A 16,170-nucleotide genomic window follows, 5' to 3' on the forward strand; every position below is an offset into this window, starting at 1 on the left:
GAATTTAATTCATTCAGTTACCTTTTATCTCCAAAGAATGTCCAATTATTGTGCAAAGAAGAAAGAGACCCAGGCATCTGGTATCCACACCCATAAAAGTCATTACTCCAAGATTTAGTGTGCTGAAAGCACAAATCTAAGAAGAAAGAAGATAACAGTAAGACTTTGTCATACTTATATAAGCATGTAGATAAATGTAACTAATAATATTTCTGGGGTCTCTCTGTGTACCTTCAAGCAAGACAAGAAACTGTGCCCCTTGAACCGTGGAAATGGAAATCAACCTTGAAGTCAATGTGGTTGCAACAAGAGAACTCTGGTCCCTATACTGGCAAATCGGATCAAAGAACAAATCAAAACAATCATTCACCACGATCAAGTAGGTTTCATCCCAGGGATGCAGAGATGGTTCAGAATCCATCAATGTAATCCACTATATAAACAAGCTAAGAAACAAAAATCACATAATCATCTCACTAGATGCAGAAAAAGCCTTTGACAAAATCCAACACCCCTTCATGATAAAAATCTTGGAGAGATCTGGGTTAACAGGAACATACCTAAACAGAATAAAAACTATATACAGCAAACCAACAGCCAACATCAAACTAAATGGACACAAACTCAATGTGATTCTGTTAAAATGAGGAAAAAGACAAGGCTGTCCACTCTCTCCATACCTTTTCAATATTGTACTTGAAGTTCTACCTAGAGAAATATGACAACAAAAGGAGATCAAGGGAATACAAATTGGAAAGGAAGAGGACAAAGTTTCACTATTTGCAGATGATATGACAGTTTACATAAGTGATCCAAAAAACTTTACCATGTAACTCCTACAGCTGATAAATACTTTCAGCAAAGTGGCAGGATACAAGATCAACTGAAGAAAATCAATAGCCCTACTATATACAGACGATAAAAGGGCTGAGAAAGAAATCAGAGAAGCATCACCCTTTACAATTGCCAAAAACAACATAGAATACCTGGGGATAACGCTAACCAAACAAGTGAAAGACCTGTATCAAAAGAAACTTGAGTCTTTAAAGAAAGAAATTAAAGAAGACACCAGGAAATGGAAAGATCTCCCATGCTCTTGGATAGGTAGGATCAATGTAGTAAAAATGGCAATCCTGCCAAAAGCAATCTACAGATTCAATGCAATCCCCATTAAAATGCCAGCACAATTCTTCACAGACCATGAAAGAACAATAATCAATATCGTATGGAAAAACAAAAGACCCAGGATAGCCAAAACAACCTTATTCAACAAAGCAACATCTGGAGGCATCACCATCCCTGACTTCAAGCTCTATTGTAGAGCTGTAGTCCTGAAAACAGGTTGGTATCGGCACAAAAATAGACAGGTAGACCAATGGAATCTAATTGAACACCCTGATATTAACCCACACGGGTATGAACATGTGTTCTTCAACAAAGAAGCTAAAAATATACAATGGAAAAAAGAAGGCATCTCCAACAAATGGTGCTGGCATAACTGAATGCGGGCATATAGAAGAATGTAGATAAATCCATGTCTATCACCATGCACAAACTTAAGTCCAAATTGATCAAAGATCTCAACATACATCCAACCACACTGAAACACTTAGAAGAGAAAGTGGGTGGTACCCTTGAACGAATTGGTACAGGAGATTGCTCCCTGAAAGTAGCACCAGTAGCACAGACAGTGAGGTGAGCAATTAATAAATTAATAAGTGGAACCTCCTGAAACTGAAAAGCTTCTGTAAGGCAAAGGACACAGTTAGAAAGACAAAAAGGCCCCCACAGTGGGAAAAGATATCCACTAACCCCACATCTGATAGAGGGATGATTTCCAAAATTTACAAAGAACTCAAGAAGCAAGTCTCCAAAACACTAAAGGATCCAATTAAAACGTGGGATACAGAACTACAGAATTCTCAATAGAGGAGTCTAAAATGGCTGAGAGGCACTTGAGAAAGTGTTCAACAACAGTAGCCATCTGGGAAATGCAAATCAAAACAACTCTGAGATACCATCTTACTCCTCTCAGAATGGCTAAAGTAAAAAAAAAAAAAACACCAATGCTGGAGAGGTTATGGAGAAAGGAGAACACTCCTCCACTGCTGGTGGGAGTGGCAACTCGTACAGCCACTTTGGAAATCAGTATGGAGATTCCTCAAAAAAATGGGAATAAGCCTACCACAAGGCCCAGCAATTCCACTCTTAGGCATATATCCAAAAGATGCACATTCATACAACAAGGACATCTGTTCCACTATGTTCATAGCAGCAGTATTTTTAATAGCCAGAACTTGGAAGCTACCTAGATGCCCCTCAACTGAAGAGTAGATAGAGAAAATGTGGTACATTTACACAATGGAGTACTATTCAGCAGAAAATAACAATGGAATCCTGAAATTTGCAGGCAAATGGATGGCATTGAAGAAACCATCCTGAGTGAATCAACCCAGTCACAAAAACGCAAACATTACATGTACTCTCTCATATATGGATTTTAGACGTAGATCTGGGAAGTACCAGCCTACAATCCCACGGCCAGATCCTTCATCCAATGGGTGATGGAAGCAGAGGCAGACTCTACATCTAACCACGGAGCTGAACACACGGAACCCAGTGACAGAGAGGGAGTATTGATGAAAAAGGGGTTAAGACTGGGCTGGTTTAACCCCCAGAAACAGCTGACCTGACATGGGTTAGCTTTTGAATCCCAGACTGATGGCTGGGAATCCAACATGGGACTGATCAATATCCCCTGAATGTGGATATCTGTGAGGAGGCCTAGGTAATCTATGGGGCCTTGGGTAGTATTTTTCCCTGGCATACAAATGGACTTTGGGTGCCCATCCAACAATGAGAGATGTACTCTCACCCTGGCCTCTTGGGGGAAGGTCTAGTACCTGCCCTGGATGAAATGACAGACTATGGACACCACCATGGAGGGTCTCACCCTCCCTGGGGAAATGAGGGGGTATTGGGGGGTTGGTGGGAGGGCATGGGAGGAGAGGAGGGAAAGGCAGAGGGACCTGGGATTCACATGTGAAGCAACCTTGTTTCTGATTTAAATTTAAATTAAAAAGAACAAAAATAGAATCAAAAGTAACCCAAATAAAGAAAACTGTTAAAGTTCAACCATACACATTTATTGAGACTCTCATTAAGAAATAGTAACTTCCAGAAGGCTTAATCCTGAAATCAAGCCCAGAGTAATGTACCTACAAGTGCTTAGGAGAAACATGGAAATCCCTGTATTCATAGTAACCATTTATTGTAGATCCAATCAAAACATATCGAGGTATGTTAGTTTCTAAGGGAAAAAGCAGTATTTGAAAGTAATATAACTCATAAACGAATTCAATAATCAACATGAACCGCCTCAGGAAGCTAAGAACTTCATTCTAATTCTTCATTACTATCGAATCATCACTGCCTGCTCTCACTGTCCATTTTTCCCATCAGCAAATATGATCGGCACCTCCCAGCCTTTAAGTACTCACCTCTTCCCTCTTCCATCCCATCTCCTCATTACAACTCTTAACTGTAATTGATCTCGTCATCAAGGATCTCATCCAGCTATTCCTATCTCCAACACATTATCCACACCACTCATAAGAGTAGTGATAAATCTACTCCCTTCTCTTCAAAACAATAACAGAATTTCATTGCCACAGGACACAAGATGAGCTTTTCTAGATTTGAAGAACACTTTTTATGATCAAAATTTAGAGGATTTACACCTACAAATAGCTATTTCATTTTAAAATCACTTTTTCATTTTAAATGACTTGAGTGTTCTATACACGTACAAGATGAATTTTAGTCATTATGTGGCCCCATTACCCTCTCCTAACCTCCCTTCCACCTGCTGAAATACTTTTTCTCAACAACTCCTCATACACTCATGTCTTCTTTCTGCTTATGACAAACTGAGTTTAGTTAGTACTGTGTATGTGAGCATAGATAGGAAAGTATTTACTGGAGCAAGGGCAACTTATCAGTGACTACATTACCAAAGAAAATGATACATTCTTCCCCAGCCATCATTAACTATTGTGAGTTGCTCAAGAAAATCCCATTTCCCTATCTGTGTGGATCTTATTCAAATAGCCACATCATCAGTGAGTCCAATGGCTATGTCATATCTATAAGCCATTTTACTGCATGCCTTGCCATATTCAAGCTCATGCATCCTTTTTACTGTGTTTTCTGAGATTTGGGAAGAACTGTACATGTAGGTACGTAATAGCAATTAACGAACAAAGAGGATATCAACTGAAAGAGAACACGGATGAGTGTATGGAAGATTTTTTATGTAAGAAAGATAAGGGGGAAAGATGGAACTATTATAATCTCAAAAACAGAAGAAGAAAATTGAATTATGCTTTAAGGGAAAATAGTCATGCTTACCTTTGCACATTCTCTTTAAATCTGCATTCCTGGAACCAACTATTTCATGAAAAGTTGAGAAATTAAGCTTATGCATCTTAAAATTTGTGTACCTCCATTCTGTTCTTCACAGTTTAACTGGAAGGTACAGCTCTTCTCTTATTCCACTTTCTTCAACCAGCTCTCCTAAAGCATTCTAATCTTGGCAAATTTCAACAGCAGCCTATTAGAGTCTTGTTATCAAATTATTGGTTCTTAGTAAAAAGTTTTAAAATCATCTGCCTCATCTCCACCTGTAGGCTACTTAACTGGGCTCCAGTTATTTAATACCATTTCCTTGATAACTCCAAAACGCTAAGCACAGAAAATAGGATAGAAGGCTCTTGGAGTCATTTGTGGATAATTTCCCAACCTAAGTTCCTGAGTTACACCTTGGAGCTAACCCAGACCTTCCCAAAAGAACACAAAGATAATTGTATCACTGGCTTCCTGGTTGCAGGACTACCACTAGAGCACTGAGACTGGCATTAGTGAACTGGTTCCAGGAATTTTTCACAAGGTATATGGAAACCTAAAGACAAAAGGAAGGGGAAGTAGTAAACACATATATACACCATTTGAAAAGTTTCTAACATAGTAGAAACATATTAAACAACTTGTCTGGAAAGAAATGCAATTTTTTAAATGAACTAATGGCCAATGAGGAAGACTACTTGTCCAAGTTCTCACAACTTATCAGTGGCAGAGGTAGGATTGAAGACCAGGTCTTTGAACATCTTCTCAAACACTAGCCACTTCATTTTCTTGTCCTAAGAAGTCAGTCTGTACATACTGTATCAAAAACCTCCCCCACACTCTTGGGGGAGGGCCTAGGCCCTGCCCTGGATGAAATGATAGACTATGGATAATCCCCATGGATGGCCTCACCCTCCCTGGGGAAAGGAGTGGGGATTGGGGGAAGGAGGACATGGGAGGAGGGAAGGACGAGGGAGCTGGGATTGACATGTGAAGCAACCTTGTTTCTAATTTAAATTTAAAAAGAAAAGAATAGGAAAAACTAGTGCAGGCTATTCCCCACCTTAAAAAAAACTCCCAGATCCAATTTTCTGCAACCTACTGTCCCTAACAAAGCCAGATACCATACAATTTACTTTTTCTATTATATTTCTCACAGAGGAAAAATCTGTAAATATGCATTGAGTGTAGGAGATTCTGTTTGTATTGTTTTGTCTGGTAATACAAAAATAAATCTTTTTATTTTGCATAAGAACAAAACTCTAGTCACAATAACTATAGTGATAATAATATCTCCTACAGTACATCTTGAACACTATTGATTTTACAGGCAATATTTCACACAATCCTTAAAATCATGCTTGGCCATGTATGCTATTTTTATGACATCTTAGAAACCAGAGGCTGAGAAACACAGAAGTTAAACAACATGCCTCATGTCACACCAACTGTAAAAGCTGAAGCAGGGATTTAAATCTAAATAACATAGAACCAGAGCTATGAATATCAATCACTACTTGGTATTTTCCATGCCTAAGAGCAAGGTATTTTCCATGCCTAAGAGCAATAAGAAGCACAACTTCCTGTTTCAACCAACTTGATTTTATGTAACACTATTGCTGACACAGTTTCCCATTGGCAGTCTCCTTTGAAATGGCAAACCTACAGAGAGTTCCTCTTTTAACCTTTCTTCCCCACTTCTTCAAAATAATACAACAAAACTTTTCTCTACAGTGTGACTGAGGCTGAGTCTCAAGATCGAATTCAGTTGTAGAATGTCTCCCTGGCTTGAGCAAAGCTCTGGGTTCCATCACCAGCAACCATACACACACACACACACACACACACACACACACACACACAAAGAGACAGATAGACAGAGAGAGAGAGAGAGAGAGAGAGAGAGAGAGAGAGAGAGAGTCACTCATGCATTCACACACACAAAGAATTGGCTGGATAATCCTCGCATTACTGGAAAAGCTCCAGGTACTTACCAATAATATGGTTTCTCAAGAAATGTATTATCACAGGCAGTTATCACAAACCCTCTTTGTCCTCTCCTCTCCACATTAGACACTAAATTGAATCTCTACTGTTTTCCTTCCTGCCAGATAATGAAGAACACTTAAAGACTTAAGATAGGTGTTCCTGAAATAGCCAGAGGGCCAGGACAAGGATTCTACAAATCACAAGCAAGAAAAAGCTTATGGGTGGTGCTAAATGCCATCTAAGGCAAATTTCTAATTATGACAAAGTGTTTAAAAGGTTGACAACTATTATTTGGGGAAAGTAATAAGTTTATAGTCGAGAAGTTTACAAGTATAAATAAACACCTATGTTTTATTGGTGCTTAAACTACTGGGCTTAGAAGCAAATTGTATCTTCCATCTATAAAATAGAGGTGATAATACAAACCTGACTGGGGTTTCTCAATGATCAAATCATATTATGTATATTCAAGTACTCTGAAAGTAATAATAATAAATTCCTCTATAAGCATGAAAGAGGCTTATTTGCAAGGATCCTGTGACTATATATATATATATATATATATATATATATATATATATATATGGTGGAAAATTACTTGAAAATGACTTACTTCTATTATCTACCCACTGCTAATTGAGATTTTTATATGCCAGTGTAAATAGATAATCAGGCACTTATAATTAATCTCCAGTTTCAAGTACCCTTGCTGATCCATTATTCTGCCTTTATTGATGTTCAATTACAATAATGCCTTGTATTTGTTGAGATTCCAATAGTTTATGAGTAGTTTATTGAATTAGTCTAGCTGATAGGTTTGGATAAGTGTCATAAAGAGTCAGAGAGTAAGAGAGAAGTGATGTGACCAGCACAAGGCCACAGAGTTGACAAAAACCATAGCAAAGTAGCAGGGAGAAAGGGACAGAATATATTCTAAGGTAGTGATTCTCAAACTTCCTAGTGTTGCAACTCTTTAATAGAGTTCTTCATGTTGTGGTGACCCACAATCATAGAATTGTTTTTGTTATTACTTCATAATTGTAATTTTGCTCCTTTATGAATTAGAAGTATCTGTGTTTTCCAAATAATCTTTGGCGACTCCTGTGAAAGGGTCTTTTGATCCCTCCAGGAGTGACTCACAAATTGAGAACCATTGTTCTTGTCCAATAATATATAATATGGTGTTTTTGTTGATAAAAGAAAACAGCCCTTTTTTGTGTTGACAAAAAATAAATATCTTTTTTCTAAACTACTGAAAATCACCATAGTTTTCTTTTTCATTGTAGTTGTTTACAAAGGAAGCGACTAAGTTACAGAGACAAATAATTATTTATTAAAAGAAGACTAATGGAATTTTCTGATGTCGATAAGTAGCTTTTTAAAGAATACATTAGGGTTAACTAGGATTAGTGTTACAAATTTGATATTTTCTATTCACATTTTAAGGTATCTAAAAATATAAGCCAAACAATTTAGAAAGGACTTGGGAAGAAGGTAAATGCTAATATAAGAAAAGAAAAATAGGCAGGGAAGAGAGAGAACACTTTGATTCCTTGATTAGTTGTGATCTGAAGGTGAAATGAGAAACCAATTTGAGGCTATAATGCCAACTTTGCTGTATGACCTTAGAAAATCATCATAGGTTCTGTAGTTTATTTAGCACTTAACAAGGGTCGATCTCTAAACCTGATACTTCATACAAATTACCACACTTAAATTTCTCAAGTGTTGTTAGCCAATTTTATTACCTCAGTATTACAAAGTGGAGATTTGAAGTTTAGAAAACATGCAATTCTGAAGGACATAAAAGCTAAACAAGCAAAGACGTCTTTTCTTTTTCTAAAACCCATGCACCTTTGAAGCATAGAACAGTTTTCCAACCAGTCTCAGAGATGGTCCATTGTCTTTCTTGCAAGTTATGCCTAGGATGTTGTTCTCAATTGCATCAGTTGGTCTGCAGTGCTAAAAGTGCTTCTAGTTATGGTTTTAGGATGTGACTCAAGAGTACTGCATTGCTGGATAACTAATCTTCTTTCAAGGACAGCATCCAACAAGTGTAAATTATTCGTAGCGTTTGGAATATGACCATGACTCAGCATCAGCATCAGAATGCCTGAAGTTGCCAGGTTTTGAGATCTAATAGCATGCTGAGATTGATTAATGCCTCACTAATACCACAATCAGCCTATGACTTAGAGGTGAGTCAAATGTAATTTTGATAATGACATGTAAATAACATGCCCTGCAGTAGATAAGCAGGTAAGGAATTCTGATTATGATTTCATATATATGAAAACAAATAACTTTGAACCACACAAATTTATCATGGCTGTCACCAAACAAGTCATGTACATAATTTCACACAAAAGATAAAACATGGGGATATAGGTACATGCTGAAAGATTAAGGTAATTGCATGTAAATGAAATACAGGCAGGATCTCTATTTTAACACATAATTAAAGCACTCAGATATAAATTGTTATATTTATATCCCTGCTAAAATTTCATGCTGATATCAATGTTTGCAGATATTTACAGAATGTGTTCAACAAATCTTATCAAAGCATAAGGAGTCATCCTATTCTTTATTCCCCCTTTAGATGGCTTCCCAAATGGTATGCAGAGTTCATCTGACAAGCAAGATTCCTGAAGTGCTATCCAAGCTATAAAATTTGCCTTTGAGATTTCATAGTAATATCTACGTTCAATGCATACATTCGAAAATCACCTCCTACCTTTCAGTATCTGTGCATGGTTTACAAAATTCAAAATGTGTCTCTAATTTGAGCATAGCAGAACTTAATTATTTCATAATCCCACCCCCAAAAAACAGCAAAGAACATTTGGTAGTAACCTACTAAAGATCATAGCTTTACATTTTTATGTAGGGAACCAATAAGAAAATAATTTTTAAATCACTAAATTGTTATTTTTTAAACTATACCTTAGAGCTGAAGAACAAAGCACTGTCCTGAGAGAGACCACTGTTCGGGATGTAACAAACTATCTTCCTCTCCCTTCCCTCTCTTTCTATCTTTCTGTCCTCCTCCTATCCTCCTCCTCCTCCTCCTCCACACTCCTCTGATGCTTTCAAAGACTGGTTTGTAAATAGTGTGTCCTGTACCCAAAGCATTCACATCATGTAACTACTTCAAAGGCAAGGAATAGGCTGTCGTCCAGCACCTCAATACTCATTACAAACACAATGCACAATGTGTAACAGTAGGTTTTAGAATCCTTACTGATTATTCTGTCAGTCTGTTCTTTCATGTCTATAAGATACAGGCTGAAAGATCATGGGACTGTTATTTACTAGATCATAATATATTGCATTATATTATGTCTTCAGTTATAGAAACAAATGTTTAAAAATGCAATTAAGTATTTATATCACATGCTTATTACACAGAAATGAATTTTAGGAGCCTATTAGCTACCACATACTGTTATAAGTACTGCAGATACAGCATTAAACAGTAAAATCAATAAAATTTACCTTAATTTCTAGTGCTAGAGGCAGATGATGAAGTCATCAAATAATTACAAACTATACAAAAAAAAAGCAAAACAGGCTATCAAGAATGAGAGTGATGGTGGTTCATTTTTGAAAGAATAATAAGGAAATGCCTCTCAGAGAAAGTAACACTAAAATTCTCAGTGAGGGAATTAGCCAGAGCAAGATACACAGAAAGAATTTTCCAGAGAGAAGAAATTGCACAATCTAAAGCCCTATAGCAGTAATAAGCATAGTAGTTCCAGGAATAGCAAAACTAGTGAGGCAGAATAGGAAAGGCTGGTTTGGTATTGTAGTTTGATATGAGGGGTGTGTGTGTGTGTGTGTGTGTGTGTGTGTGTGTGCATGCATGCGTGCGTGTATGTGGTGTGTGTGTGCGTGTGTGTGTGTATGTGTGTGCACTTCATGCTGTTTTACTTTTGGAAATGAGGCTTCATGTATCTGGAACTGGTATTAAAGTTGTTATATAGTGGAAGCCAGCCTTGAGCTCCTGATACCCTCATTTCCACCTCCCAAATACTAGAATTAGAGTGGTTTGCCATCAGACCAGGCTTGAAAATAGGAAATGTTGGAAGATAATGCCTTCTACTTAGGCATGGCAAAGGGTGTCACAGTAGTGAATATATCATTTATTTAAAGTGAAATGTAAAGCAGCTGGAAAATTGTGAACATATTGATATGATAAAATTATATTTTACTTTAATTATTCATGTGCTAGTGTATGAATATGTACATGGCTATACATATACGTGTGGAGGCCAGAAGTTGACATCAATTATCTTCATCAGTGACTTTCTACTGTACTTCTTTTTCTTTATTAAATATGAGGAATGATTTATTCCCAAACAATATAACATCATGCCTTTCCATGCTTTGCCATTCTTTCCCTCAATATATGTTTTATTTAAATTAGAAACATTAATGCATCACATGTCAATCCCAGCTCCCTTTCCCACTCCTCCTCCCTTGTCCCTGCACCAGCACCCCCCAAGACCCCGACCCAATCCCCACATCATTCCCGAGGGAGGGTGAGGCTCTCCTTGGGGTGATCTCCAAAGTATGTTATTTTATCCAGGGCAGGACCTAAGCCCTTCCCCATGTGTTCAGGCTGAGAGAGCATCCCTATGTTTGAAATGGGATCCCAAAGATCATTCATACCCCATGGTAAACACTCATCAATACTCAAGGCCCCAGTGATTTCTGTGGCCTTCTCACTGAAACTACATACATGGAGTCTGGATCAGTCACCTGTTGTCCTCTCAGGCATCAGTCTGGGATTCAAGATCTCCCCCTTATCCAGTCAGCTGTCTCTGTGGGTTTCAACATCATGGTCTTGACCCCTTTGCTCATCACTCCTCCATCTCTGTCACTAGGTTCAAGGAGTACAGTTCAGTGTTTAGCTGTGGGTATCTGTCTCTGCTTCCATCAGTCACTGTATTAAGGTTCTAGGATGGCATATAAGGTAGTCATCAACCTTATCATCAAGGAGGGCCTATTAATGTAGTCTCTCCACTATTGTTTAGTTTGCCAGTTGGTGTTATCCTTGGAGATCTCTGGAGATCTCACTAGTGTCAGCTATCTCGTCAAGCCTATAATGACTCCATCTATTATGGTATCTCTCATCTTCCTCTCCTCTATTCATACCTCAACTCAAACTTCCTGCTTCCACATGCCTTCTTCTCCCCTCCTCTTATCCCCCTCTCTTTTTCCTGGTTCCCTCTCCCCACCCCCGATGTTCCCAATCTGCTCAGGAGATCTTGCCTCATTTCATTTCTGTGAGGTATCATGCATCTCTCTTGGGATCCTCCCTGTTTCCCAAACTCACTGGTACTGGGATTGTAGGCTGACACTCCCATGATCCATATCTAAAATCCATATATGACTGAGTACATAAAATGTTTGTCTCTTTTGTGTCTCATGATGGTTTCCTCTAGTATCTTACATTTGCCTGCAAATTTCAAGATTCCATTGTTATTTTTCCCACTGAGTAGTACTCTACTGTGTAAATGTACCACGTTTTCTCTATCCATTCTTCAGTTGTGGGGCATCTAGGTTGCTTCCAGGATCTAGCTATTAAATATAATGCTGCTATGACCATAGTGGAACAGACATCTTTGTTGTGTGAATGGGCATCTTTTGGGTATATGCCTAAGAGTCGAATTGCTGGGTCTTGTGGTAGACTGTGTCCCATTTCCCTGAGGAATCTCCATACTGATTTCCATAGTGGCTGTATGAGTTGGCACTCCCACCAGCAGTGGAGGAGTGTTCCCCTTTCTTCACATCCTCTCCAGCACAAACTGTCATTGGTGTTTTTTATTTTAGCCATTCTGACAGGAATGAGATGATATCTCAGAGTTGCTTTGATTTTCATTTCCCTAATGCCTAATGATGTTGAGCACTTTCTCAAGTGTCTCTCAGTCATTTTATACTCCTCTATTGAGAATTCTTTATTTAGTTCAGTCCCCAACTTTTTAATTGGATCCTTTGGTGTTTTGGAGACTTTCTTCTTGAGTTCTTTGTAAATGTTGGAGATCAGCCCTCTGTCAGATGTAGGGTAATTGAATATCTTTTCCCAATCTGTAAGGGCCTTTTTGTCTTGCTGACTGTGTCCTTTGCCTTACAGAAGCTTCTCAGTTTCAGGAGGTCCCATTTATGAATTGTAGATCTCAGTGTTTCTGCTACTGGTGTTATGTTCAAGAAGTGGTCTCCTGTACCAATTAATTCAAGGGTACCTCTCACTTTCTCTTCTAACAGGTTCAGTATTGCTGGATTTATGTTGAGGTTTTTGATCCATTTAGACTTAAGTTTTGTGTATGGTGATAGACATGGATCTATCTTCAGTCTTCTACATGCCAATATCCAGTTATGCCAGTACCATTTGTTGAAGATGCTATCTTTTTTCCATTGTATAATTTTACCTTCTTTGTCGAAAATCAGGTGTTCTTAGGTTTGTGGATTAATCTCAGGGTTTTCAATTCCATTCCATTGGTCTGTGTATTTTTGTGCTACTACCAAGGTGTTTCAGGACTATAGCTCTATAATAGAGCTTGAATTCAGGAATGGTGATGCCTCCAGACGTTGCTTTGTTGAGCAGGGTTGTCTTGGGTATCCTGGGGTTTTTGTTTTTCCATTTAAAGTTGAGAATTATTCTTTCAGGGTCTTTCAAGGTCTGGAATTTTGATGGAGATTGCATTGAGTCTGTAGATTGCTTTTGGCAGGATTGCCATTTTTATTACATTGATCCTACCTATCCAAGAGCATGGGAGATCTTTCCATTTCTTGGTGTCTTCTTTAATTTCTTTCTTTAAAGACTCAAAGTTCTTTCGATACAGGTCTTTCACTTGTTTGGTTAGCATTACCCCCAGGTATTTTATGTTGTTTGTGGCAATTGTAAAGGGTGATGTTTCTCTGATTTCTTTTTAAGCCCTTTTATTCTCTGTATATAGTAGGGCTACTGATTTTCTTGAGCTGAGCTTATATCCTGCCACATTGCTGAAGGTGTTTATCAGTTATAAGAGTTAACAGGTACAGTTTTTTGGGTCACTTATATAAACTATCACATCATCTGCAAAGAGTGAAAGTTTCACCTCTTCCTTTCCAATTTGTATCCCCTAGATCTCCTTTTGTTGTCTTATTGCTCTAGCTAGAACTTCCAGTACAATATTGAAGAGGTATGGGGAGAGGGGACAGCCTTGCCTTGTTCCTGATTTTAGAGGTATTGCTTTGAGTTTCTCTCCATTCAGTTTGATGTTGGCTGTTGGTTTGATGTATATAGCTTTTATGATGTTTAGTTATGTTCCTGTTATCCCAGATCTCTCTAAGACCTTTATCTTGAAGGGATGTTGAATTTTATCAAAGGCTTTTTGAGCATCTAATGGGATGATCATGCGATTTTTGTTTCTCAGTTTGTTTATATGGTGGATTACATTGATGGATTTTTGTATGTTGAACCATCCCTGCATCCCTGGAAAGAAGCCTACTTGATCATGTTAGATGAGTTTTCTGATGTGTTCTTGGATCCGATTTGCCAGTATTTTATTGAGTATTTTTGCATCAATGTTCATGGGGGATATTGGTCTGAAGTTCTTTTTCTTAGTTTTGTCTTTGTGTGGCTTGAATATCAATGTTATTGAAGCCTTGTAAAAAGAGTTTGGCAAAGGCCCTTCTGCTTCTAATGCATGGAATACTCTGAAGAGAATTGGTATAACCTGTTCTTTAAATTTCTGTTAAGATTCTGCACTGAGGCCATCTAGACCTGGGCTTTTTTTGGTTGGGAGATTTTTACTGAATGCTACTATTCCTTTAGGTGTTATAGGACTATTTAAATTGCTTATCTGTTCTTGATTTGATTTTGTTAAGTGATATTTATCCTGAAAATTATCCATTTCCTTTACATTTTCAAATTTTTTGGAGTACAGCTTTTCAAAATATGCCCTGATGATTCTCTGGATTTCCTCACTGGCTGTTGTTATGTTTCCCTTTTCATTTCTGATTTTGTTAATTTGCATGTTCATACTCTGATGTTTGGTAAGTTTGGATAAAGGTTTGTCTATCTTGTCGATTTTCTCAAAGAACCAACTCTTTGTTACATTGATTCCTTGTATCGTTTTCCTAGTTTCTACTTTATTGATTTCAGCCCTCAATTTAATTATTTCTTGGCATCTGCTCCTCTGGGGTGAGTTTGCTTCCTTTTGTTCTAGAGCTTTCAGTTATTAATTCTCTAGTATAACTATTGTCCAGTTTCTTCATATGGGCACTTAGTGCTATGAACTTATCTCTTAGCACTTCTTTCAAAGTGTCCCACAAGTTTGGGTATGTTGTGTCTTCATTCTCATTGAATTCTAGGAAGTCTTTAATTTCTTTTTTTATTTCTTCTTTGACCCAGGATTGATGAAATTGGGTATTATTCAATTTCCATGAGTTTGCAGGGTTTCTGCGATTTGTGTCATTGTTGAATTCTAACTTTAAGGCATAATGGTCTGATAAGAAACATGGAGTTATTCCAATTATTTTTACCTCTTGAGGTTTTCCATGTTGTCAAGTACATGGTTGATTTTTGAGAAGGTTCCGTGTGGAGCTGAGAAGAAGATATATTCTTTTTTGTTTGGATGAAGTGTTCTATAGATGTCTGTTAAGGCCAATTGAGTCATAACTTCTATTAGGTCCTTCGTACCATTGTTAAGTTTCTGTCTAGTGGTCCTGTCTGGTGGTGAGAGTGGGCTGTTGAAGTCTCCCACTACAAGTGTGTGAGGTTTTGTATGTGCTCTGAGTTTTAGTAATGTTTCTTTTACAAAAGTGGATGGCTTTGTATTTGGGGTATAGATGTTCAGAATTGAGACTTCATCTTGTTTGATTTCTCCTGTGATGAGTACAAAGTGACCTCCTTCATCTCTTTTGATTGATTTTAGTTTAAAGTCTAATTTGTTAGATATTATTATTGCAAGCCCCAATTGTTTCTTGGGTCCATTAGATTGGAAAATCTTTTCCCAACCCTTAACTCTGAAATAACGTCTGTCTTTGAAGCAGAGGTGTGTTTCTTGTATGCAGCAGAAGGATGGATTCTGTCTTTGAATCCATTCTGTCAACCTGTGTCTTTTTATGGGTGAGTTAAAACCATTAATATTGAGGGATATTAATGACCACTGATAGCTCATTCTTGTTTGTTTTGGAATGGTTTTTGTTGGTGGAATTTTATGTAGATTTCCATTACTTTTTCTTTTGCCTGTTGGTAAAGTGTGATTATCTATTGCCTATGTTTTTCTGGTTGTAGTTTCTTTTTAATACAGGGTCTTCAACTTGATATGGATCTTGCCAGTTTGTCTAATCTGGCTCACCATTCTTCTATCTGCTTCCCAGCACTGGGATTATTGACCCATGCCCACGTACCAAACAGTTTACTTAGGTACTGGCCTCTGAGTACAAGTCTTCATGCTTGTTCAACAAGCTTTTCAATAATGAAACCACCTCCCCAGTCTCATAAATTGTATTTTAAAAGACTATCACATGAAAGGAAATGGGAGAAGCAATGACTCAGAGTAAAGCAGATAGTGAATTGGAACAGGTTGACAGCAATGGCAATACAGGAACAATTTACTGGTGGATTGGGTGTGGACAATCAAAGTAAAATGCCTCTATTTTGGTATAGGCAGCTATACCAGTTTGCAATAGTTACATTTAACTGCCTGAATAAGAATGGTAGAAGTAGCTAGATACTTTACAGAGTAGGAAGATCATTGTTGTAAGCACAAGTTTGAGAGTCAT

At 37.7% G+C, this 16,170-nt stretch overlaps 1 protein-coding gene across 3 annotated transcripts in view; it reads right to left on the reverse strand.

Annotated features, from left to right (window-relative positions):
- Il13ra2 (interleukin 13 receptor subunit alpha 2) overlaps positions 1–16,170 on the reverse strand; it is a 61,695-nt gene that overhangs the window by 18,238 nt on the left and 27,287 nt on the right. For all 3 annotated transcript variants that reach the window (XM_040744525.1, XM_040744526.1, XM_040744527.1), the window contains one exon: positions 22–136. In XM_040744525.1, coding sequence (XP_040600459.1) covers positions 22–136 — 115 coding nt within the window. The remainder of the gene's footprint in view (positions 1–21; positions 137–16,170) is intronic.

This window comes from Mesocricetus auratus, unplaced genomic scaffold (assembly GCF_017639785.1).
Source record: "Mesocricetus auratus isolate SY011 unplaced genomic scaffold, BCM_Maur_2.0 Super-Scaffold_100003, whole genome shotgun sequence".
Taxonomy (NCBI): Eukaryota; Metazoa; Chordata; class Mammalia; order Rodentia; family Cricetidae; genus Mesocricetus; species Mesocricetus auratus.